This window comes from Oncorhynchus mykiss, chromosome 21 (assembly GCF_013265735.2).
Source record: "Oncorhynchus mykiss isolate Arlee chromosome 21, USDA_OmykA_1.1, whole genome shotgun sequence".
NCBI lineage: Eukaryota > Metazoa > Chordata > Actinopteri > Salmoniformes > Salmonidae > Oncorhynchus > Oncorhynchus mykiss.
The window spans coordinates 42,745,170-42,769,663 of NC_048585.1; the positions used below are offsets into that span (position 1 = coordinate 42,745,170).

At 45.6% G+C, this 24,494-nt stretch overlaps 1 protein-coding gene across 1 annotated transcript in view; it reads right to left on the bottom strand.

Annotated features, from left to right (window-relative positions):
* The window catches only part of poln (polymerase (DNA directed) nu), an 81,606-nt gene that overhangs the window by 48,701 nt on the left and 8,411 nt on the right, over positions 1 to 24,494 (bottom strand). The window contains exons 3-14 of the mRNA XM_036956511.1: positions 21,537 to 22,382; positions 19,862 to 20,043; positions 19,652 to 19,764; positions 19,413 to 19,555; positions 18,612 to 18,680; positions 18,199 to 18,259; positions 17,945 to 18,009; positions 15,402 to 15,485; positions 15,228 to 15,323; positions 15,082 to 15,138; positions 14,910 to 14,966; positions 14,443 to 14,508 (exon numbers count right to left, since the gene is read on the bottom strand). Coding sequence (XP_036812406.1) covers positions 14,443 to 14,508; positions 14,910 to 14,966; positions 15,082 to 15,138; positions 15,228 to 15,323; positions 15,402 to 15,485; positions 17,945 to 18,009; positions 18,199 to 18,259; positions 18,612 to 18,680; positions 19,413 to 19,555; positions 19,652 to 19,764; positions 19,862 to 20,043; positions 21,537 to 22,382 — 1,839 coding nt within the window. The remainder of the gene's footprint in view (positions 1 to 14,442; positions 14,509 to 14,909; positions 14,967 to 15,081; positions 15,139 to 15,227; positions 15,324 to 15,401; positions 15,486 to 17,944; positions 18,010 to 18,198; positions 18,260 to 18,611; positions 18,681 to 19,412; positions 19,556 to 19,651; positions 19,765 to 19,861; positions 20,044 to 21,536; positions 22,383 to 24,494) is intronic.

Here is a 24,494-nt window from a genome sequence, read left to right on the forward strand (position 1 = left end):
TTTGTACCATCATCTTTGAAATGCAAGAGAAAGGCCATAATGTATTATTCCAGCCCAGGTGCAATTTACATTTTAGCCACTAGGTGGCATCAGTGTATGTGCGACGGTTTAAACTGATCCAATGAAACATTGCATTTGTGTTCAACATTTTGTATCAAGACTGCCCAAATGTGCCTAATTTGTATATTAAAACTTTTTCGGGATTGGTGTCCCTTCCACGGGACGGTTGAGCTTACGTAGGCTAATGCGATTGGCATGAGGTTGTCAGTAACAAGAACATTTCCCAGTACATAGACATATCTGATATTGGCAGAAAGCTTAAATTCTTGTTAATCTCATTTACAGTAGCTATTACAGTGAAAGAATACCATGCTATTGTTTGAGAGTGCACAATTTTGAACATGAAAAGTTGTTAAAGGGCACTTCATTTAAAGGGGCAAGCAGCACATAAATAAATTGGTACATACATTTTTGAACTTATAAATTAATTATATGTACCCATTGATTCTTGAAGAATATAACTTATTGTATGCCTCATGAGCTTAGTTTAACTGTTGGACTCCATCAGAACCCAAATATAAGCTTGTTCTACACCAATGTTTTTAAACAAGGTAAATGTAGAAGAACACTGTATTGCCTCTTTACTGGAATAGTGTCTGTTCTTTTTTTCAACTGCTGATAGGCCCTTTAATATAACAGCCTTGTAAAAATGCAATATTGGTGCACAATTTCTCCTTAAAATATCAAAGGGACGCAAAAGGTACCCTTTTTGTGGAATGACCCAGACATCCTTGAACTGCCTCAAACTTCAAGAGTAATACATCTGAAGACACACACACGCTCGCACACACAACTGTCTATCTTTTTAAAGTCTCCTCAAACTGTAATTCTGAAAGTGTTGTTATGACAACACACCCTTCAAATCATCCCCCGTCAGCAAAAAGAGCAACAACGAGATAACACAGCAAAGCTCAATCATCACACAGGGGCAGCATGTTGAAGTGACAACCACTAACACTGCACTGTTCTTACCGAGACACCCTGCAGCTCAATGAGGCTCTCTGACAGGCAGACCGACAGACCGAAAGAGAAACAGAAAGGCAGACAGAGAGACAGATATCACTACTCTCTGTAGCCCATCAGTCAACACTACTTTCTCTAAGGCCACATCACATCTCAGCTTCTACTGTCTGAAGTCAGGTCACATGGTCAGTAAAAACCCTTGTTACAATTCGAAACTTGTTCATGACAAAACGATTGAAACTAGTTCTAGCTATAACTAGGATCCAGAAAAAAAATAACTCTTGGCCCTAATTTCTATAAATAAGACTATGCATGTTTAAACATACGGCGTATGTAATACTGCAAAACGTTTAGACCAGATCCCATTAGGATGTTGTATAGACTACCAACTCTGTTTATTCTCCGCAGGCCACATGGTGGAAAGCAACACGGGCCACAAGCAACCAAAACAACACAAATATTTAAATGTTAAACAATCCCCTGGTTAACACTACTAGCCGGTGTTTTGGCATTGTCAGCTCTTATGAGGCTGACAAGGCAATAAGGAAACAAAAACATGGACTCATTTCCAAGGGTGTCCATTCATAGTCAGAGGGAGGGGAGACAATATGAAAACTATGAGTGGTCTGTATGAGTGGCCCATTCAGAATCAATGAGCCTGGGAAAGGGAGTGTGTGTGTGTTTGTGAGCAGGTGTTTATAAGCAGGTGTGTGTTTATATGAACAACAGTGTGTGTGATGTTTTGTGTTTGTGACAAGAGCGTGTGTCAGCTATGTTTTATTCATGTTTTATGTTTGATTCAATTAGCTTGGAAACAATACGCTGTCCTTAATGGGTGTGGTTTAGCTCTGCCTGCCTGCCTGTCTCTGTCTGTCTGTCTGTGTCTATGGATGGATGGATGGCACACTGACCGCTAAGCACTATGCTAACACAGTGCTTGTGAATTAGAATGGTAATAATATGGGAATCGGCTCATACACAGAGTTGTGCTAATGAGATACAAGCTAATGCTAGGTGGGTAAACTAGCAGAAGTGGTGGAGGAATACAGGATTCTGAGATATAGATGCTAGGTAAATATAGATGCTAGGTAAAGCCCCGCCTTATCTCAGCTCACTGGTCACCATAGCAGCACCCACCCGTAGCACACGCTCCAGCAGGTATATTTCACTGGTCACCGGCAAAGCCAATTCCTCTTTGGCCGCCTTTCTTTCCAGTTCTCTGCTGCCAATGACTGGAACGAAGTGCAAAAATCACTGAAGCTGGAGACTCACTAACTTTAAGCACCAGCTGTTAGAGCAGCTCAAACATCACTGCACCTGTACATAGCCCATCTGTAAATAGCCTATCCAACTACCTCATCCCCATACTGTTATTTTTTGCTCCTTTGCACCCCAGTATCTCAACTTGCACATTCATCTTCTGCACATCTATCACGCCAGTGTTTAATTGCTAAATTGTAATTATTTCCACACCATGGCCTATTTATTGCCTTACCTCCCTCTTGGCCAGGTCACAGTTGTAAATGAGAACTTCTCAACTGGCCTAACTGGTTAAATAAAGGTGAAATAAAAAATATACACCACATGGGTCTGGCAGCTACCGCTGTGTGCGGTAGTGTGTGTGTGTGTGCAGTAGAGGTCGGCCAATTAATTAGGGCAGATTTCAAGTTTTCATAACAATCGGCCTTTTTTGGTGCCGATTATGTCCGATTACATTGCAATCCACGTGGAGACTGCGTGGCAGGCTGACCACCTGTTACGCGAGTGCAGGAGCCAAGCTAAGTTGCTTTATTTTTTATTTTTAACAATCCTAACATAATCACTAGTTAACTACACATGGTTGATGATATTACTAGTTTAACTAGCTTGTCCATAATCAATGCGGTGCCTGTTAATTTATTATCGAATCACAGCCTACTTCAACTTCGCAACAAAAAAAAACACAATCGTTGCACAAATGTACCTAACCATCAACATCAATGCCTTTCTTAAAATCAATAAACAGAAGTATATTTTTTGAAACCTGCATATTTAGTTAAAATAAATGCATGTTAGCAGGCAATATTAACTAGATAAATTGTCACTTCTCTTGCGTTCAGTACAAGCAGAGTCAGGATATAAGCAGCAGTTTGGGCCACCTGGCTCGTTGCGAACTTTGTAAAGACCATTTCTTCCTAACAAAGACCGTAATTAATTTGCCAGAATTTTACATAATTATGACATAACATTGAAGGTTGTGCAATGTAACCTCAATATGTAGACTTAGGGTTGCCACCTGTTCGATAAAATACGGAACGGTTACGTATTTCACTGAAAGAATAAACGTTTTGTTTTCAAAATTATAGTTTCCGGATTTTACCATATTACTGACCAAAGGCTCGTATTTCTGTGTGTTAATTATACTATAATTAAGTCTATGATTTGATATTTGATAGAGCAATCTGACTGAGTGGCGGAAGGCAGCAGCAGGCTCGTAAGCATTCATTCAAACAGCACTTCACTGCGTTTGCCAGCAGCTCTTAGTAATGTTTGAAGCACAGTGCTGTTTATGACTTCAAGCCTATCAAACTCCTGAGATTAGGCTGGCAATACTAAAGTGCCTATAAGAACATCCAATAGTCAAAAGGATATATGAAATACAAATGGTATAGAGAGAAATAGTCGATGTGTCATATTTCCTAGAATAATGACAACCTAAAAAACTTCTTAACTGGGAATATTGACGACTCATGTTAAAAGGAACCACCAACTTTCATTTTTTCTCATGTTCTAAACATTTTCTAAATGTTAGCTTTTTTACATGGCACATATTGCACTTTTGCTTTCTTCTCCAACTGTGTTTTTGCATTATTTAAACCAAATTGAACATGTTTCATTATTTATTTGAGACTAAATTTATTTGATTTATTTGTTAAAGTAAAAGTTCATTCAATAATGTTGCAATTGTCATTATTACATATGTATATAAAAATCGGCCGATTAATCAGTTTTGGCTTTTTTTGGTCCTCCAATAATCGGTATCGGCGTTGAAAAATCATAGTCGGTTGACCTCTAGTGTGCAGTGTGTGCACTGCGCACAATTAATGTGTGTTAAAAAGAAAGTGAGTGTGTGTGTGTGTGTGTGTGTGAGCGCAGTGTGTGTGTGAAAGAGAAAGACAGATTGAGATAGTGTGCGGGTGGGTGGATGACACTGCTGTACAGTGCCTTGCAAAAGTATTCACCCCTTGGTGTTTTTCTTATTTCGTTGCATTACAACCTGTAATTTAAATGGATTTTTATTTGGATTTCATGTAATGGACATACACAAAACAGTCCAAAATTGATGAAGTTAAATTTAAAAAATAACTTGTTTCAAAAAATGTAAAATTTAAAAATGAAAAGTGGTGCGTGCATATGTATTCACCCCCTTTGCTATGAAGCCCCTAAATAAGATCTGGTGCAACCAATTAACTTCAAAAGTCACATAATTAGTTAAATTAAATCCACATGTGTGCAATCGAAGTGTCACATGATCTCAGTACATATACACCTGTTCTGAAAGGCCCCAGAGTCTGCAACACCACTAAGCAAGGGGCACCACCAAGCAAGGAGCTCTCCAAACAGGTCAGGGACAAAGTTGTGGAGAAGTACTGATCAGTGTTGGGTTATAAAAAAATATCCACGAATTTGAACATCCCACGGAGCACCATTAAATACATTATTAAAAAATGGAAAGAATATGGCATCACTACAAACCTGCCAAGAGAAGGCCGCCCACCAAAACTCACGGACCAGGCAAGGATGGCATTATTCAGAGAGGCAACAAAGAGACCAAAGATAACCCTGAAGGAGCTGCAAAGCCACACAGTGGAGATGGGAGTATCTGTCCATAGGACCACTTTAAGCTGTACACTCCACAGAGCTGGGCCTTATGGAAGAGTGGCCAGAAAAAAGTAATTGCTTAAAGAAAAAAATAAGCAAACACGTTTGGTGTTCGCCAAAAGGCATGTGGGAGACTCCCCAAACATATGGAAGAAGGTACTCTGGTCAGTTGAGACTAAAATTGAGCTTTTTGGCCATCAAGGGAAACGCTATGTCTGGTGCACACCCAACACCTTTCATCATCCCGAGAACATCATCCCCATAGTGAAGCATGGTGGTGGCAGCATCTGGGAAACTGGTCAGAATTGAAGGAATGATGGATGGCGTTAAATACAGGGAAATTCTTGAGGGAAACCTGTTTCAGTCTTCCAGAGATTTGAGACTGGGACGGAGGTTCACCTTCCAGCAGGACAATGACCCTAAGCAAACTGCTAAAGCAACACTTGAGTGGTTTAAGGGGAAACATTTAAATGTCTTGGAATGGCCTAGTCAAAGCCCAGACCTCAATTCAATTGAGAATCTGTGGTAGGACAAAGATTTCTGTACACCAGCGGAACCCATCCAACTTGAAGGAGCTGGAGCAGTTTTGCCTTGAAGAATGGGCAAAAATCCCAGTGGCTAGATGTGCCAAGCTTATAGAGACATACCCAAGAGACTTGCAGCTGTAATTGCTGCAAAAGGTGTCTCTACAAAGTATTGACGTTGGGGGGGGGGGGGTGAATAGTTATGCACGCTCAAGTTTTCTGTTTTTTTTTTGTCTTATTTCTTGTTTGTTTCACAATAAAACATATTTTGCATATTCAAAGTGGTAGGCATGTTGTGTAAATCAAATGATACAAACCCCCCAAAAATCAATTTAAATTCCTGGTTGTAAGGCAACAAATTAGGAAAAATACCAAGGAGGGTGAATACTTTCGCAAGACACTGTACATCTAAGCAACTCAACACAAATGAGCCTGTGCTGAGGCACCATCTTCCCCTTCTTCAAGAGCACCCTCCTCACCAACATACACACACACATTGTGTCTGAGATGCTTCTATGTATGCAGTTTCTTCTTTGAGACTCCCTAGAGGGGGTGAGACTCATGACAGTGCTCTAAGAGGAGGAGGTTGGGGAGTGACAGTGAGGAGAAAAGATAGGTTGGGGGAAGAGAAAGAGAACGAACGAAAGAAAGAAAGAAAGAAAGAAAGAAAGAAAGAAAGAAAGAAAGAAAGAGAGAGAGAGAGAGAGAGAGAGAGAGAGAGAGAGAGAGAGAGAGAGAGAGAGAGAGAGAGAGAGAGAGGTTGGGGAGTGACAGTGAGGAGAAAGGATGGGGAGATGGAGAAAGAGAGAATGGTCCCAGTGGACCCCCATGTTAAACAGATGGGGATTGCTGTGCGGGTGTGCAGTGATTTAATCACACTGCACCAGTCATCACAGGAGAAAAGCACACACGCACGCACGCACGCACGCACGCACACACACACACACACACCCTCCCCAAACACACACAACCCCAACTCAATCCTACATCAAATGGCTCCCTAACAGTGATCCCATACTGGGTTCCCTCACAGTGATCCCATACTGAATGGACTACCACCCTGCACCTTATTCATTTGTAGTCTATGTCCCTGACTGCTGCTCCTCTCTCCTGCCCTGGATAGCACAGTGCAAGACTACTGCCTTTTTAAAATTACACAGTCATGAATGAGGTCCCCTGTGCTGCTCTCATCTCTAACCCACACACATATACACAGGCTGAGAGGTAGAGAAAGAGAGAGTGTGTGTGTGTGTGTGTGCTCGCAAGCACATGCGTGAGGGTGTTTAAATCGTATTCAAGTGTGTGTGAACATCACCATAAACATAAAAGGACCAGAAATGAACCTGATTCAAAGCTTTGGCAGACAAACTCAGAAGAGAGAGAATGGAGGTAGAAAGAGAGGGGGAGAGAAAGAAAGTGATAGAGAGACTGAAAGAGAGAGAGAGAGAAAGAAAGAAAATGCTGCAGAGAAGAGAGGCCCGAAAATCTGAATGCTTTTTGGGCCCCGTCGTTTCAAACCAGCCAAACGAGAGAAAAAAGGAAGAGAGAGGGGGAAAAAGGAGAGAGGAAGCTTGATCTCATTTGCATTCTTTGGTTTCACTGTCAAGGGCATCCATGTCAGAGTGTGTGTGTATGTGCCAACTGCTTTTGGGTGTGTGTCTCTGTGGGGGGTGGGGGGGGGGGAGACACAGAGAACGAAAGAGAGAAAGAGAGGAGAGAGAGATAGAGGGTGTGTGTGAGCCGTCTGCTTCTGTGTGCGTGAGATGAGAGATTGGGACATGCTGCACATATTTTTGGGGCAAGATAAAGCTGGCAGAAAGAGAAGAATCCCTTTGTTTTGGCTTGGTCGATGCGTTACGTCTTTTCAAACTCTGTGCGTTTATAGTTGTTCCATTTTGTTATTGCAGATTGCAGTTACCTCAAATGAACTCCTTTCAGATGAAAGCGTATCGCTCTGCAATATGCCTCATTTGAATATGTGGTTGTGTGTATAAGGTAAAGCGCATCAGTGCCTGTGTGTGTCAAATAAAATTAAAAGTTATTTGACAACAACAGGTGCAGACTAATAGTGAAATGCTTACTTACGGGCCATTCCCGACAACGCAGCGAGAAAGAAAATAGAGAAATAATAGAAAGTATTGATAAATATCCTCTGTAGAGCCTTGCGGTCGCATGCCAAGCTGTTGCCATACTAAGTAGTGATGCAGCCAGTCAATATGTTCTCAATGGTGCAGCTGGGGAACTTTGAGGATCTGAGGGTTGATGCCAAATATTTTCAGCCTCCTGAGGAAGAGGCGTTGTCATGCCCTCTTCACCACTGTGTTGGTGTGTTTGAACCGCGATAGGTCCTTAGTGATGTGGACAACGGGGAACTTGAAGCTCTCGATCCGCTCCACTACAGCCCCATCGATGTAAACGGGGGTGTGCTCGGCCCAGTTCCTTTGTCTTACTGACATTGAGGGAGAGGTTATTGTCCTGGCAGCACACAGCCCTGACCACCTCCCTATAAGCTGTCTCATTGTGGTCGGGGATCAGGTCTACCACCATCGTGTCGTCAACAAACTTAATGATTGTGTTGGAGTTGTGCATGGCCACATAGTTGTGGGTAAACAGGGAGTAGAGAAGGGGACAAAGCATGCACCCCTGAGGGGCACCTGTTTTGAGGGTCAGCATGGTGGATCTGTTGTTGCTGCCGGCGGCCTGTCAGGGAGTCCAGGATTTAGTTGCAGAGGGAGGTGTTCAGTCCCAGGGTCCTTAGCTTAGTGATGAGCTTGGAGGGCATTATGGTGTTGAACGCTGAGCTGTAGTCAATGAACAGCATATTGGAGCCGACCCCCACGACGCCAGGAGTCCAGTATGGATTTGTCAGCGTACGCCGGGCTCCCCTCAATATCCAGGGGGGGTGGCCACCGGCCAGAAAAGAGAGACATGAAAAGAGGGTGAGATACGGAAGTGACTGGGCAATTGTAACCTGTATGTCACCTCATTGACCCTCCAGAGAACCTTGAACGTCTCCACAAACCAGGGGCTCAGTTTCTTGCAGAACAGCCGGAGTGGGAGGTTCCTGGTAGAGAACCAGACGCGATCCCCAGGATGGAACACAGGGCTCTCACTGCAGTGACGGTTTGCCTGTTCCTTCTGACGATGGACAGCGCGCTGGAGTCTCAAGTGCGCGTTGTTCCACACCTCCTCCACGCACCGGAACCACTCATCTTCCGCAGGAACCGCAGTCTGGACCGGGGTCCATGAGGCAAGGGCCAACTGGAAACCCAACACACACTGGAAGGGGGTCAACCCATTGGAGGAGTGACGAAGAGAGTTCTGGGCGTACTCTGCCTAAGGAAGGAAACGTGCCCACTCACCCTTTCAGTCCTGACAGTTACTCCTCAGGAACCTCCCCAGCTCCTGATTCATCCTCTCCACCTGCCCATTAAACTGAGGTTGATATACAGATGTGAGGCTAACCGTGACCCCGAGCTTCTCCAAGAAGGCCTTCCATACTCGGGATGTGAATTGGGGGCCACGGTCCGAGACGATGTCCTACGGAAGGCCATAATGCCAGAAGACCTGCTGGAAGAGTGCCTCAGCGACCTGGAGAGCAGTGGGAAGACCAGGCTCAGGGAATATACGACATGACTTGGAGAATATATCCACATCCACCAGAATGTTGGTGAAACCATCAAAAGGGGGAAGATCAGTAACAAAGTCAATGGATAGATGGGACCAAGGTCGCTGAGGCACAAGAAGCGGCAGGAGCTTCCCTGCTGGAGCACTATGGGGGAACTTGGTTTGACCACACATGGAACAGGAGTTTACATACCGAGTAACATCCTGCACCAAGGTGGGCCACCAGTATTTCTCAGTGATGGAATGGACGGTGCGAGAAATACCTGGATGTCAAGCAACGACAGATGTGTGTGCCCAGGTCATCTTCCGATCCCTTATCCCTGTGGGAATGTAAATGCGTGTGGGAGGACAATTCCGGGGTGCGGGCTCCCTCTCTAGAGCTTGGCGGAAGTCCACATCTACGTCCCAAACCAATGGACCCACTCGGGAGGATGGGATTATGGGTGCCCTCTGGACAGGAGCCTCTCCCGAATCGTAGATACAGGACAGGGCATCAGCCTTGATGTTCTTAGAACCTGGGCGATAGGTCAGCGTGATGTCAAACCTGGTGAAGAAGAGGGCCCACCTGGCTTGGCGCGGATTCTCCTCGCTGTCTGCATGTATTCAAGGTGCCGATGGTCGGTGAGGATGACGAATGATTCCTTGGTACCCTCCAGCCAGTGTCTCCACTCCTGTAATGCCAACTTCACCGCCAAGAGCTCCTGATCGCCAACGTCATCATTCCTCTCTGTGGAGGACAGTTTCTTGGAGAAGAAAGCACAAGGACACAATTTTAGTGGGTCCCCCTGTCTTTGTGACACAATTACCCCACACCCACCTCCGATGTGTCTACCTCAACCACAAAAGGTAGCGTTGGGTCTGGGTGTTTTAGCAATAGGGAGGAGGTGAAACGCCCCTTGAGGAGACGAAAGGCCTCGTCGTCTGCTGGAGACCAAACCAACCTACGAGGCCCACCCTTGAGGAGGGAGGTGAGAGGGGCGACGACGGCACTGAAGTTCCTGATGAAGCGGCGGTAAAATGTTGGCAAACCCCAAAAACCATTGTAAACCGTTGTAACCCGTTGATGGTGGTTGGGACTGGCCATGATCTTACCGCATCTACCCTCTTGTCCTCCATCTTCACTCCCTGGCTGATTTGGTAGCCCAAGAAGGAGACCGCCCTCTGGTGGAATTGGCACTTCTCCGCCTTGATGAACAGATGGTTAGCCAAGAGGCGTTACAGTACTGCTCGAACGATGTACAAAATCACCTGAAGTCCAAGCATGTCCCTGAACACCTCGTTGACGAATGCCTGGAACACTGACGGAGCATTGGCTGAGCCAAAGGCATAACCAAGTACTCGTAGTGACCAGACATCGTGCTGAACGCCGTCTTCTACTCATCCCCCTCCCGGATGCGAAAGAGATTGTAGGCACTCCTCAGGTCCAGTTTTGTGAATAACCGGGCTCCGAGGAGCTGCTTGATGGCTGACGGCACCAGCGGGAGAGGGTACCGATACTTTGTGGTGATATCATCGAGTCCACAGTAGTCGATACAAGGGCGTAATCCTCCCTACTTGGCCGCGTAGAAGAAACCAGCTGACGCAGGGGACGTGGACCTTTGGATGAAACCCTGTTGGAGCGCCTCTTGTATGTAGTCCTCCATGACCTGGGTCTCAGCCACTGACACAGGGTAGATGCATCTGTGCGGAGGTGTAGCACTGGAAAACTGGTCAATGGTACTGTCCCAGGGGTGATGAGGAGGGAGACAGGTAGTGCGGGTCTTGGAGAATACTTCCCTTAGATCCTGATATTCCTCCGGGATGTTGGGCTGGAGGGAAACCACAGGACTCTCAACCGACGTGGAACGACAGGGGACAGGAAAGCAGGTCTTCCGGCATTCAGGTGACCAGTCAGTGATTCTCATCCTCGACCGTGAGATGGTAGGGTTATGGCACTGAAGCCAAGGTAGGCCAAGGATGATCTTGTGAACTGGTGCACTGGTGATGAAGAAGGGGATGTTTTCCTGGTGATTGGGCTCCACGGTGAGGGTGAGTGGTTGGGTGATGTGTGTGATAGAGGCTGACAGTCAAGACCTTGAACCGGAAAAGGAGAGGAGAGCGGGTAGGTAGTAATATTGAGAGAGGAGACAAGGGTCTGATCCATAAAATTCCCTGCGGCACCGGAATCTACTAAAGCTGTAGACACAGGGCATGAGGGACAGTCAGCCAGAATGATGGGTACTAAAAAGAGTCTGACAGGAAGAGCAGTAGATGTAATAATCACTCCTAGTCCAGGGATGTAACATCACATGACCGTCCCTTTGCTCCAGTGGATCCCGAATTCTGATGTAACGGACACCGCTGGCGCTTGTGCCCTCCCTGGCCACAGTACAGTCAGAGCCCCAGCTGCATCCGTCTGTGACATTCCGCCGCGGGAAGGCGTGTGACCCCTACCTCCATGGGTTCAGGCTCTGATCCCAAACTCTCCCAGAAAGAGGGAGAGAAGCAATGTAGATGCCAATGCTCCCTGAGGTTATCCAGATGGATGGCCATCGCAATGAGTTCAGGGTGAGGTTGTCATCTCGGCAGGCCAGTTCCGTCTGGACCTCCTCGCGCAGACCTCTTCTAAATAACGTGCTGAGCGCAGGCTCATTCCATCCACTGGAAGCTGCTACTGCCTGGAAGGTGTGCGTAATGATGAATCCCAGGACCGGTGGTTTGTTCTCTGGCGACGTCGGAGGGGAGGAGCAGGAGCAGACGTGACATGATGCAGCACTCCATCCCTCTCCTTCTTTGTCAAATAGCCCTTACACAGCCTGGAGATGTGTTTTGGGTGATTGTCCTGTTGAAAAACAAATGACAGTCCCACTAAGCGCAAACCAGATGGGATGGCTTATCGCTGCAGAATGCTGTGGTAGCCATGCTGGTTAAGTGTGCCTTGAATTCTAAATAAATCACTGAGTGTCACCAGCCAAACACCACCTCCTCCATGCTTCCCCGTGGGAACCACACATGCGGAGATCATCTCTGCATCTCACAAAGACACGGCGGTTGGAACCAAAAATCTCAAATTTGGACTCTTCTTCTTATTGGTGTCCTTTAGTAGTGGTTTCTTTGCAGCAATTCGACCATGAAGGCCTGATTCACGCAGTCGCTTCAGAACAATTGATGTTGAATTTCCGGATTCACTGACCTTCATGTGTTAAAGTATTGATCGACTGTCGTTTCATTTTGCTTATTTGAGCTGTTCTTGCCATAATATGGACTTGGTCTTTTACCAAATAGGTCTATCTTCTGTATACCACCCCTACCTTGTCTCAACACAACTGAATGGCTCAAACAAAAATAAATTCCACAAATTAACATTTAACAAGGCACACCTGTTAATTGAAATGCATTCAAGGTGACTGACTACCTCATGAAGCTGGTTGAGTGTGCAAAGCAGTCATCCAGGCAAAGGGTGGCTACTTTGAAGAATCTCAAATCTAAAAGCTAAAGGCTTTACTGCACTCACTCACTCAATCACTCAATCACCCCGACTCACTAGTTGTGTGCGTGGTTGCGCGCAAGAGCCCCTCTAGTCCATGGAGCCTATCACAACCACAGCCTACAAGCACACATGGGCACACATGAACGCACCACAGTACTCTGACCCAGACAGTTCTCTCTCTCCTGTCTGTGACTAAAATAAAACCTGAGTGAAAGGTTCGCACTAGAGGTCGACCGATTAATCGATACGGCTGATTAATTAGGGCCAATTTAAATTTTTCACAACAATCGGTGACTCCGATTACATTGCAATCCACGAGGAGACTGCGTGGCAGGCTGACCACCTGAAGGAGCCAAGCTAAGTTGCTAGCTAGCATTAAACTTATCTTGTAAAAAAAACTATAAATCTTAACATAATCACTAGTTAACTACACATGGTTGATGATATTACTAGTTTAACTAGCCTGTCCTGCGTTGCATATAATCAATGCGGTGCCTGTCAATTTATCATCGAATCACAGCCTACTTCGCCAAACGGCTGATGATTTAACTAAAGCGCATTCGGGAAAAAAGCTAAATCATTGCACAAATCAACCTAACCATCAACATCAATGCCTTTCTTAAAATCAATACACAGGTATATTTTTTTAAACCTGCATATTTAGTTCAAATAAATTAATGTTAGCAGGCAATATTAACTAGGGAAATTGTGTCGCTTCTCTTGCGTTCAGTGCAAGCAGAGTCCGGGTATTACCAGCAGTTTGTGCCGCCTGGCTCGTTGCGAACTTTGTGAAGACCATTTCTTCATAACAAAGACCGTAGTTAATTTGCCAGAATTTTACATAATTATGACATAACATTGAAGGTTGTGTGTGGTTGTCACCCATTCTATAAAATGCGTAACGGTTCCGTATTTAACTGAAAGAATAAACGTTTTGTTTTCTTAATGATAGTTTCTGGATTTGACCATATTAATGACCTAAGGCTCGTATTTCTGTGTGTTTATTATATTATAATTAGGTCTATGATTTGATATTTGATAGAGCAGTCTGACTGAGCGGTGGTAGGCAGCAGCAGGCTCGTAAGCATTCATTCAAACAGCACTTTCCTGCGTTTGCCAGCAGCTCTTCGCAGTACTTGAAGCACAGCGGTTTATGAATTTAAAGATTCAGGCTGGCAATACTATAGTGCCTATAAGAAAATCCAATAGTCAAAGGTATATGAAATACAAATGGTATAGAGAGAAATAGTCCTATAATAACTACAATCTATAAGTTCTTAGCTGGGAATATTGAAGACTCATGTTATTTGAACCACCAGCTTTCATATGTTCTCATGTTCTGAGCAAGGAACTTAAAAGTTAGCTTTTTTACATGGCACATATTGCACTTTTACTTTCTTATCCAACACTGTGTTTTTGCATTATTTAAACCAAATTTAACATCTTTCATTATTTATTTGAGACTAAATTGATTTTATTTATGCATTATATTAAGTTAAATTAAAAGGGTTCATTCAATATTGTTGTAATTGTCATCATTACAAATATATATATATAAACATCGGCTGATTAATCGGTATTGCCTTTTTTTGGTCCTCCAATAATCGGTATCGGGATTGGCGTTGAAAAATCATAATCGGTCGACCTCTAGTTCGGACAAGAGAGAGTAGCTTTTCTCAGCAAAAATACATCAGACATTAGAGTGTGTGCATAAGAGAGAGATAGAGAAAGAGCGAGAGAGGGAGAAAGACAGAGAGCGAGATGGAGAAAGAGAGAACGTTTGAAAAAGAGAGCGTGCGAGAGTGAGAAAGAGAGAGAACGAGAAAGAGGGAGCGAGAAAGAGAGAGCCTCAGTGTTGAAATTAAGCCAAGGACATTGCTGAGGAAAGGGATGGGTTGAAAGGATGAGTAACCCTGCGATGGAGGATGAGGGACTCACTGGGTGTTTGGCAGAGATTCTTCCAGTCACTGCACTGGTCTGGTACCATGTGGACGAGATGAAGTTCTTGGGGACAGAGACAGAGAGAGGGAGAGAGCAATGAAAGAGGGAGGACATAAAGAGAGGGAGGAGAGGGAGAGAAGCGGGAGAGGAAGAGAGCAGTTCAGCATGTAACAACCAACCAAACATCAAAAGTCTCTTTGTACATGTCATTAAGAAATTCCAAAGAACAGACTCAAAGCTACATTTCCTTACAGAGCTTTTGCAATAAACAAAAGCTTCAAAAGACAATTAACTAGTACTGCCCTCTAGTGTTTGTTTTAGGGAATGAAGAAGAGATAGAAAGGTCCCTCCATTTAAATGTTTTTACTCCTGGGCCCCTTATTCACAAAGCTTGTCAGAGTAGGAGTGCAGAAGATCAGCTACTTTAGAGATGCTTTAGTCCCAGCCTGAGCGTCTGTGCTCACCTTACTCATCATACAAGACAGAACCCCGTCGACGAAGGTGGACTTGATCTTATGAACCTGGGGGGTAAGAAAAAAACACACGCAAAGTCATATAGTAATGTAGTAATGTGAGCAGATACCAATGAATCAATCAATCAGTCAGTCAGTCAAACATATTGTGTTCATCACTGACCTGTCTGTATTCGAGAATGATCTTCGGCAGGGGGTGCAGGTCCTGGAGCTGCAACAACTACACACAGAGAAGAGAGGCGTCACTACCTCATACTACTGAAGGGCAATGCAAATGTGTGTGTTTGTATCAGCGAGTGCATCTCTCACAACAGCCTCAGATGTAGACTGCTGTTGTTTGTTGAGAGTCTTGGGGAGCTTCTTGTTTTCACAGCGCTCCTGCAGACGCAACTTTTCAAACAGAACCTGTAGAGAGAGCAGGATTAGGACAGCACACACACACACACATAGTACCTATAAACACGCCTATACACACACACTGACCGTCCTGAGCTGGGTGCTGCTGGACACTAGAAACATCTGGCCTGCTGCCTGGTGGGCCTCGTGCTCTAGCTGCTTCATCTTAGTCTGACAGGGAGGGGGGGAGAGAGAGAGAGAAAGGAGGGGGGAGAAAGAGAGTGGGGAGGGGGGAGAGGGAGGGACAGAAAGAGGGGAAGAGAGGGGTGAGAGAGGGGGAGGTTGAGAAGGGGTGAGAGCTGGAACAGAGAGGGGGAGAGAGGGGAGAGAGAGAGGCGGAGAGAGAGGATGGGAGAGAAAGGGGGAGAGAGAAGGGTTGCTGTGAGGACAGGGAGATAATCGTCAGTACAGGGACTTATCACTGCTCTCTCCTAAACCTCGGGCAGAGCTGGGCTAATCTGACTGCTATACACACTCTTCAATGTCTGTGTGCCAGTATACGTGTGCCAGAGTGTGTGTGTGTGTGTTCTCCTATGTTTGATGTATTTCATCTACGTTCTCGAAATCAAACAACACATTCCACCAAAGGCTTTCCCTCTGGCTTTCAGACAACACAGCACAATAGCGTGTGTGTCTGTGTGTGTGTGTGCGTTGCTTCTGTTCTCTTTTTCTGTTTCAAAGCATATGGTAATCAGTTATTTTATCTCAGAGAGAGATGCAACATGTTCTGTTGTTAAGAGTGTCCTTTCATGTTAAGAGAGAGAGACAGACAAATACATGAAGACTCAATTGCCATCCAATACCTCTATTGGCTCCAGCCACCCAAGTCATAGATGGTTCTCTCTGCTACCGCACGGCAAGCGGTACCAGAGCGCCAAATCTAAGTTCAAGAGACTTGAATAGCTTCTGAACAGCTTCTACCCCCAAGACATAAGACTCCTGAACACCTAGTCAAATGCCTACCCGGTCTATTTGCATTGCCACCCCCCTTATTTTACGCTGCTGTTGCTACTCACTGTTCACTTTACCCCTACCTACATGACTATCATTTGTTTTTCAGGACAATGACCCAAAACACACCTCCAGGCTGTGTAAGGGCTATTTGACGAAAGGCAGTGATGGAGTGCTTTATCAGGTGACCTGACAGCCAAATTAACCCGACCTCAACCCAATTGAGGTGGTTTGGACCGAGGAGTGAAGGAAAAGCATATGTGGGAACTCCATCAAGACTGTTGGAAAAGCATTCCTCATGAAGCTGGTTGAGAGAATGCCAAGAGAGTGCAAAGCTGTCATCAAGGCAAAGGGTGGCTACTTTGAAGCCAAATATAAATATATTTTGATTTGTTGAACACTGTTTTTGGTTACTACATGAATGAAAATGTGTTATTTCATAGTTGTGATGTCTTCACTGTTAATCCACAATGTAGAAAAGAGTTTAGGTATGTGAGTAGGTATGTCTAAAAGTTTGACAGGTACTGTACATACTACCTCATTTACCTCGACTAACCTGTACCTCCGCACATTGACTTGGCACCAGCACCCTCTGTATATTGCCTCGTTATTGCTATTTTATTGTTACTCTTTCATTTATTTATTTTTTACTTTAGTTTATTGTGTCAATATTTTCAAAACCTATTTCCCTTAAAACTACATTGTTGAAGGGCTTGTAAGTAAGTGTTTCACGGTGAGGCGTACACCTGTTGTATTCGACGCATGTGACAAATAACATTTGATTTGATATACTGTCAGATATCTGAATTAACATTTTCCTAATTGTCCTCCTGCGGTGGGGAATGTACATCTAAAACGTCACTTTGTTCTGTCACTCTCTCTCCCACTTTACTCTCTTTTTTTATTTGTCCCTGCATCTCCATTTACCACCCCTCTCGTCCTCCCTTCTGTTTCCCTCCTCTCTCCGTTTTCTCCCTTTCTCTCTGTCAGTCTTCGGTGCGTCTCTCCCTCGCCTCCTCCATGAGTCTCTCCCTCCCCTTTTTCTTCTCTCTTTCTCTCTCCAGGTCTCTGTCAGTCGTTTAAAAGCACTGTCTGTTTCAGTTAGACTTGTAATGTGCTTACACTGTGTAGGTGTCACACACACACACACACACACACTGAAAAACAAACACTTCGGTTCAGAATATGATTATGTTAGTACTTCTCCATTCTCCCTTGGAACTTATTATCCCTAAATCATTCTCTCTCTCTCTCTCTCTTCCTCCCTCTCTCTCTCTCTCTCTCTCTCTCTCCCTTCCTCCCTCTCTCTCTCCTCCTCTGCATCCTCATCATATGTTGTGTGTGGGTCGTCGTGAGAAACAAAAGAAAAGTTTGGTTAGTATTCTGCTGGATTATCACAGCAATTTTTAATCCGTGCGTGGTGTGCGCGCGCACGCTAGCGTGTGTGTGCGTGCGTTAGTGAGTGTGTGTAAGACGGCGATGCTCATTCCTACTGCAACACTCCACCCTAAAGGAAGGAAACAGACAGACATACTCTCCTTTCTATTTATAGAGCACAGCAAGACACAGGACACACTCTCCAAACATCCACCTACTGGAGGCATCATGGTGTGTGTGTGTGTGTACTACTTAAACCCTCTGTTTTCTCCCTTTTACAGTACTGTAATTATAGTTCTTACCCCCAGCATCTCTGATGTTGTCTTTAGGGACTCCGTGTCCACATGGATCCTGTGGCTCTCCATGGCTTAGAGAACGAGAGTAGCATGATATAAATAGTAGCAGAGTACACATACATATAGGCCTAGACAGAATGTCAACTGCATTTCCTTGATTCCTCATGTCCTTCCTGCTTGTCTCCTTTCACCTCTAGTTATAGGAGCTCAGCATGGTCAGGTCATAGGATCGTGATGACCTCTCAACATGGTGTCCTTACCTGCCAGCACAGGGATCATAGTCAGCTCCATGTTAGAGTACAGCTCCCACAGACCTTGGCTCTGGATACACAGAGAGACAGTAAGGTAGGATGTGTGTGTGTGTGTGGGGTTTTTATCATTTTGTTTACTTGACAGCTACCTACACAAATAGCTAGCTAGAATAAAGTGTTAATAAGATACAAATTAATTAAAAGACTTAAATGCAATACAAATAAAGACCTGAAATCCACAAAAGTCCCAACAAGCATAGTAAAACATGGACAATTCTCCCTTGTGGCAAAGGGAAACTAGGATTTTGAATGGAAATCCCCACGAGGACAGGAGAACAAAATGTGTTTGTGTATCAGTGTGTGTGTGTGTGTGTGTGTGTGTGTGTGTGTGTGTTCTCATGGATCCTCAGGGAGGGACTGACCTGTAGTTTAGAGCGTAGCTCCATATTCAGCTGGTAGAGCAGAGACAGACTGGAGATGACCTGGTACACCTGACAGAGAGAGATGGGGGGGGGGGGGGTACGGGCTGGTGTAGGGTATCATTTTCAAGACTAAATTGATCCCTTACATTTTGAGGCAGAGCTATTTGCTCATACTTCGCTGCGCAGTGTCTCTCTGTACAGCCGTGCCTGACTAAGATCATAACATGGCGTTAGAGGTGCTTCAACCTCGTCAAATGTAAGGAGTCGACAGGAGAGATTATATCAATCACAGAAAACAGTAATGTTCTGTGAGTTTGGTCAGAGTTTCGAGTGACGAAATGTAGCCGGCTAACAGCTCTCTCACGTCTCGTAGTCATTGAGCAGGCGGCCCGGCGGAGCCGTTGCTGTGGATACTCACACACGCAGGGAAGAGGGGGCCGTGCAGGGAGCAGGGGACGGACAGAGGAGCAGCTAATGGATATACTGACAGAGGAAGTTATTTCTGATTTCGGGTACGGCCGGGTCTTCAATTTGGCAGGAGCAATGGGGCCCGGGTTGGGTAGGGCCTGAACATCGCGGGCATGGGTAGAGCTCGGGCCTAAATTTCATGCTTGTGCAGGGCTCTAAATAAAGGACAAAATGAGAGATCAGTTGAATTAGGTGTGGTGATGCTGGGCTGGAAATAAAGCCTGCACACCGTATCGATATTCTGGACCAGGATTGGTGGTGTCTTCTGCTTCAATGGCGGAATTGATGGCCGGTGTGCCAGAGAGACTAGTTGTATTGTTTGGTGCTACAGACCTTCCTTGCCCCCAGGGCAGGTGTGGGAGTTCTGGGGGGTGTCCTACAGTGTTTGGTGAGCAGGTTGGTGAAGCAGGAAGAGGGGTCAGCTGGGTCCAACAGCCAGGCTGCAACCTGGGGGTCCTGGACGCGACAAGATGAGACTGGGGGGGGGAATGAACACAACAGAATAATGTTGTAATCCCAAATCCCAACAGAGCTCAGTTGGAGGGAGTTCTTAACAGCCTTATCAAAGTTACATTGTTTCCAGTGTAGGTCTGGTCTGTAGTGCTGCAGTGCTGTACGGAGCAGGTCTTTGGCCTTGTAACACACCACCAGTTGAGACCCTGACACTACCTGCAGCAGCATCTCTCTACAGGACACACAAACACAGGGAGGGACGCAAATCATCAGTGGGATTTTCACCCCCAGACTTGTACTATGTAGTGCACCTATCCTCCCTCCCATACCTATTGAAGAGGTCTAGGTTGTGGTCTTGGTGGCTCTGGGCCCATGCAGGTTTCTGTTCCAGTCTGAGGTAGACCAGACTGTCTCGTTGTGCCACCCCCTCCTCTGGTCCTGGTACTGGTCCAGTCTGGTCCAGATCTCTTTTCAACATCACCAGCACCCCACACACTGACGGACTGAGCTTCTACGGGACACATAGACAAGAGAGCAGTTAATGTCAGTGAATATGGCCAACCAGCATACTTACGTAGTTGCTGCAGCTATAGGACACACACACAGACAGACTGAGGGTCTATAGGACACACAGAGAGTAGACATAACAACGTAAATGCAGTCCGTCCCAAATGGCACCCTATTTCCTATATAGTGCCTATTCCCTATAAGCCCAGGTCAAAAGTAGTGCACTACGTAGGGAATGAGGGTGCCATTTGGGACACAGATTAGCCTTGCTTGCCAGGCTTACAGCAGTAGCACCACTACATCCAGGTGATATAGCATAGCACAGACGAAGTACAGAGGATGAGTATAAATAAGTTGCGACACTCCACTATTGTATGACTGTTCCAACGTGCCGCTGAAAAGGTCGAAAGCTACAATTCATTTTGCGATACCTGAAAATACTGCAGAGTAATGCAAGGCCATTTGGTAACGTTGCGAACAGGAAGTTGGATGCTCACATTTCGAGCTACAAAGGGATATTTTAATCAGAACACAAATCAACATGATTTTCCACTTATGTCGCTGTAGTTGATTCAACAAGGCAGTTTTGAGATATTTAGTTCCCTTGACCTAATAGTCATGTTTGAACAGTTATTGTTAGTATTTTCAGTCAAATTAAAGTGTTCTAGTGCCTGGAATTACTTTTAGAGCAACATTTTATTAGCATGTTACACAATACTTTGGTAATTGTATTTAAATTGCATTGCAACGAGCTGAGATGTTTTGTCACTACTGTACACAAGAGGAATAGTGACTGTTCCTAATCATTCCATTATTATGCAATTATAAAGCAATGTCTATGTAACAATGTAGTAATAACAAAATGACATGTCTAGTGTTGTTACATAGGTATTGTATCACCCTATGTCTCATTATGAAAATGTATTTCAGTCATTTTGAAAATGCAAAAGTGGTCTACTCTAATGTTGAGATGACTCCAAGTCCCTCACAAACACATTTCTACATCTAGCTAAATGCCTGTTTGGTTTACGTTTCTATTACTTTCCATTACTTAGTTCATATTGTTTAGCGTGTCTTTATTTATTTTTCTTCAATCATTACGTATTTCATTCGAGGATATATGTGCTAATGATTGTACATATTTTGACTGATTAAAGTAACTGTTGTAGTTTTTTTTTGGTTCTTCATCAAATAAATATTTGGTCGGTTTTCAAATAACTTGCATATCAAATGACTTCAAATATGATTTGTTTTTCTGAAAAGTATTCAAAATATTTTAAAATATTGGTTTATATGTTGTATTTTCTAAGACCTGTATTCGGATATCAAAGGAAATAATTGCCATTAGTTGATTGGTTATATTTGACCACCTTGAGTATTTGAAAATTTGGGATTTCTATAAGCTACTAAATAAAAACTATTCTGCCCAGGTCTACTGGACTGAGGTTAGAAACATTGCTTTTGACTTTTTGGACTTTCTTTGACTTTCTTGCCCACCTGTTCTGGGTCCATCTGAGTGGTTCCGTCCTGGTACACCATGGTCAGAACCAGCGCACTGGCCTGCCCTGCCTCCTCCAGCACCCTGCCTCTCTCTTCAGGACTCAACTTCCCAGCATCCCTTACTCTGGGGTCAGAGATCATGGCTGTAGTCAGACAGATTTTGGATTGGTTGGACTGGGCCCGGGGGTCACCGGCACCGCTTCCCCCCTCTGGTTCAGTTTCTGGGGTGAGTTGACACTGGTTAGGTCCAGGTTTGGCCCGCTTCGGCTTGGGTGGTTTGGGGGTTTTGGAGGATCTATGCTGAGGAGTGTCTGAACTAGAATGGTCCCTGGTTGATTCAAGCCCCCTCTCCCCCATTGGGACCCCCTGTCTTGGCCTAACTGGGTTGGCTGGGGGTCGATGTGGAGGGTTAGGGATTAGAGCAACACTCTTGGTTCCCTCAGTCTTGTGGAGGGTCTTGGTCTTGGCTCGGGGGTCTAGGCTAAAGGCTGGGGTCAGGTCTGGGTGTTTGGGGGTTTGGGTTTTGCACCACTCCTGGCCCCTTTGCAAGGTCCTTGCTTTTTCCTGACAGGACTGAGGGGGTTCCCATTTCACCGGCCGCCTGAAAAGGGCGATTTTGGGCAGAGGGGTGCCGTGTTCACTTTTGAGGGAGAAGGTAGGGGTCAGGGGCGGTTGTTGGGCAGAGAGGAGAGGGTGATGGCCGCTGCTCTCCTCCTCACCACTAGTACGTATAGAGGTCAGGCCGGACCCCAGCCCTGCGGCCCTTCCATGCCCAGCAAGAGAGGGGTTGGTTAGTGCAGGATCTATACTCAACCCCCTCTCTCTGGAGCCTCCATCACCAGCCTTCACAACATAGAGAGAGAGGAAGAGAAGAGAGAACAAGAGAAGCATTATTCCAGTCACAGGAAGCGATTCATTCTGAAACTTAAAATAGACTGGGCTCTGATTCTATTACTACTACAGTCAATGGTTGCGACCCAAATGGCACCCTATTCCCTATATAGTGCACTACCAAATCCCCTATATACCACACTACCTTATGGGCCCTGGTCAAAAGCAGTGCACTATGTAGGGAATAGGATGCAATTTGGGGTGCAGATTAGATGAATGGAGAGATAAGTGTGAAGGCTCAAGTCCAGAAGGATGGTGATTAAATTCTCTGGTTACAGATAATGAGCATGAGTAGACTGAAAATAAACCTTGCTATTCTCTCAATTCCTTCCACCTGTGAGCAAGAGAGTGTGTGTTTGTGTGTGTGAGTGAGTGAGAGACAGAGAGACCGCAACAGAGAGCCAGATAGAGAAAGAAAGTGAAAGGATGAAGAGCCAAAGAGAGGAGAGTAAGAGAGAAAGAGAGTGGGTGTCTAGTTGCGTTAACAGAGCAAACCTGTCAGTCCCAGACAGTGCTCTCTACGGCACAGCTAGTCCCAGACAGTGCTCTCTAGGGCACATCTAGTCCCAGACATTGCTCTCTAGGGCACGGCTAGTCCCAGACAGTGCTCTCTAGGGCACAGCTAGTCCCAGACAGTGCTCTCTAGAGCACAGCTAGTCCCAGACAGTGCTCTCTAGAGCACAGCTAGTCCCAGACAGTGCTCTCTAGAGCACAGCTAGTCCCAGACAGTGCTCTCTACGACACAGCTAGTCCCAGACAGTGATCTCTACGGCACAGCTAGTCCCAGACACGGCTCTCTACGGCACAGCTATTCACAGACAGTGCTGTCTACGACACAGCTAGTCCCAGACAGTGCTCTCTACGGCACAGCTAGTCCCAGACAGTGCTCTCTAGGGCACAGCTAGTCCCAGACAGTGCTCTCTACGGCACAGCTAGTCACAGACAGTGCTCTCTACAGCACAGCTAGTCCCAGACAGTGCTCTCTACGGCACAGCTAGTCCCAGACAGTGCTCTCTACGGCACAGCTAGTCCCAGACAGTGCTCTCTACGACACAGCTAGTCCCAGACAGTGAGTCCAGACTTCCCAGTCCAGAGAAAACAGGTTAACCGCCATCTAACCTTCCAAGTCTCTCTACTCTGCACTGGAACACCGGCATTATTCAAAGGAAGAAACTCAATTTTTAATGCAAAGTGAGTGCAGAGTTCGAGTCAATGTGTGTGTGTGTGTATGTGTGTGAGTGAACTGAATTGTGCTCTAGGGAATATAGGACTGTAGAGGTAAATAGTCAGCCGGAACAGTGTGTGTGTGTTCTACCAAGAGAACATCATCAACTGATTCAGCTCTCTAGGGAGAGCTCTGCTCATTTCCTTGTAAACAGAAACGCTTACTTGCTGACACTGACACACACACACACACACGCGCACACACACACACAGAGACACATACAGTAAATAGACTAGAAGGCCCGATCGCCAGGCCTTTTACTTTAGTACCCAACTGGGAGTCATCACTTCTCTTTCCTGTGGTGTGGTGTAATACTGCTGAAGTCTTCCATTTCCATGGAAATGAAGGGGAATGAGCATTGGGGGAATTCTCTCTATTTCACTCCCCTCACCCTCTAGGGTGCGTCCCATATGGCACCCTATTCCCTATGTAGTGCAATACTTTAGACCAAGACCCATAGAGCTCTGGTCAAAAGTAGTTCCCAAGATCAACCTTCCCCAAGTTCTCCATGTCACCCCGCTCCTTCGCGCACTCCACTGGCTTCCAGTCGAAGCTCGCATCGCCTTCAAGACCATGGTGCTTACCTACGGAGCAGCAAGAGGAACTGTCCCTCCTTACCTTCAGGCTCTGCTCAAACCCAACACCCCAACCCGAGTACTCCGTTCTGCCACCTCTGGTCTCTTGGCCCTCTGACCCCTATGGGAGGGCAGCTCCCGCTCAGCCCAGTCAAATCTCTTCCCTGTCCTGGCACCCCAATAGTTGAACCTGCTTCTCCCTGATGGTAGGACAGCAGAGTCCCTGCCCAACCCCCGAAAACATCTGAAACCTCTTCAAAGAGT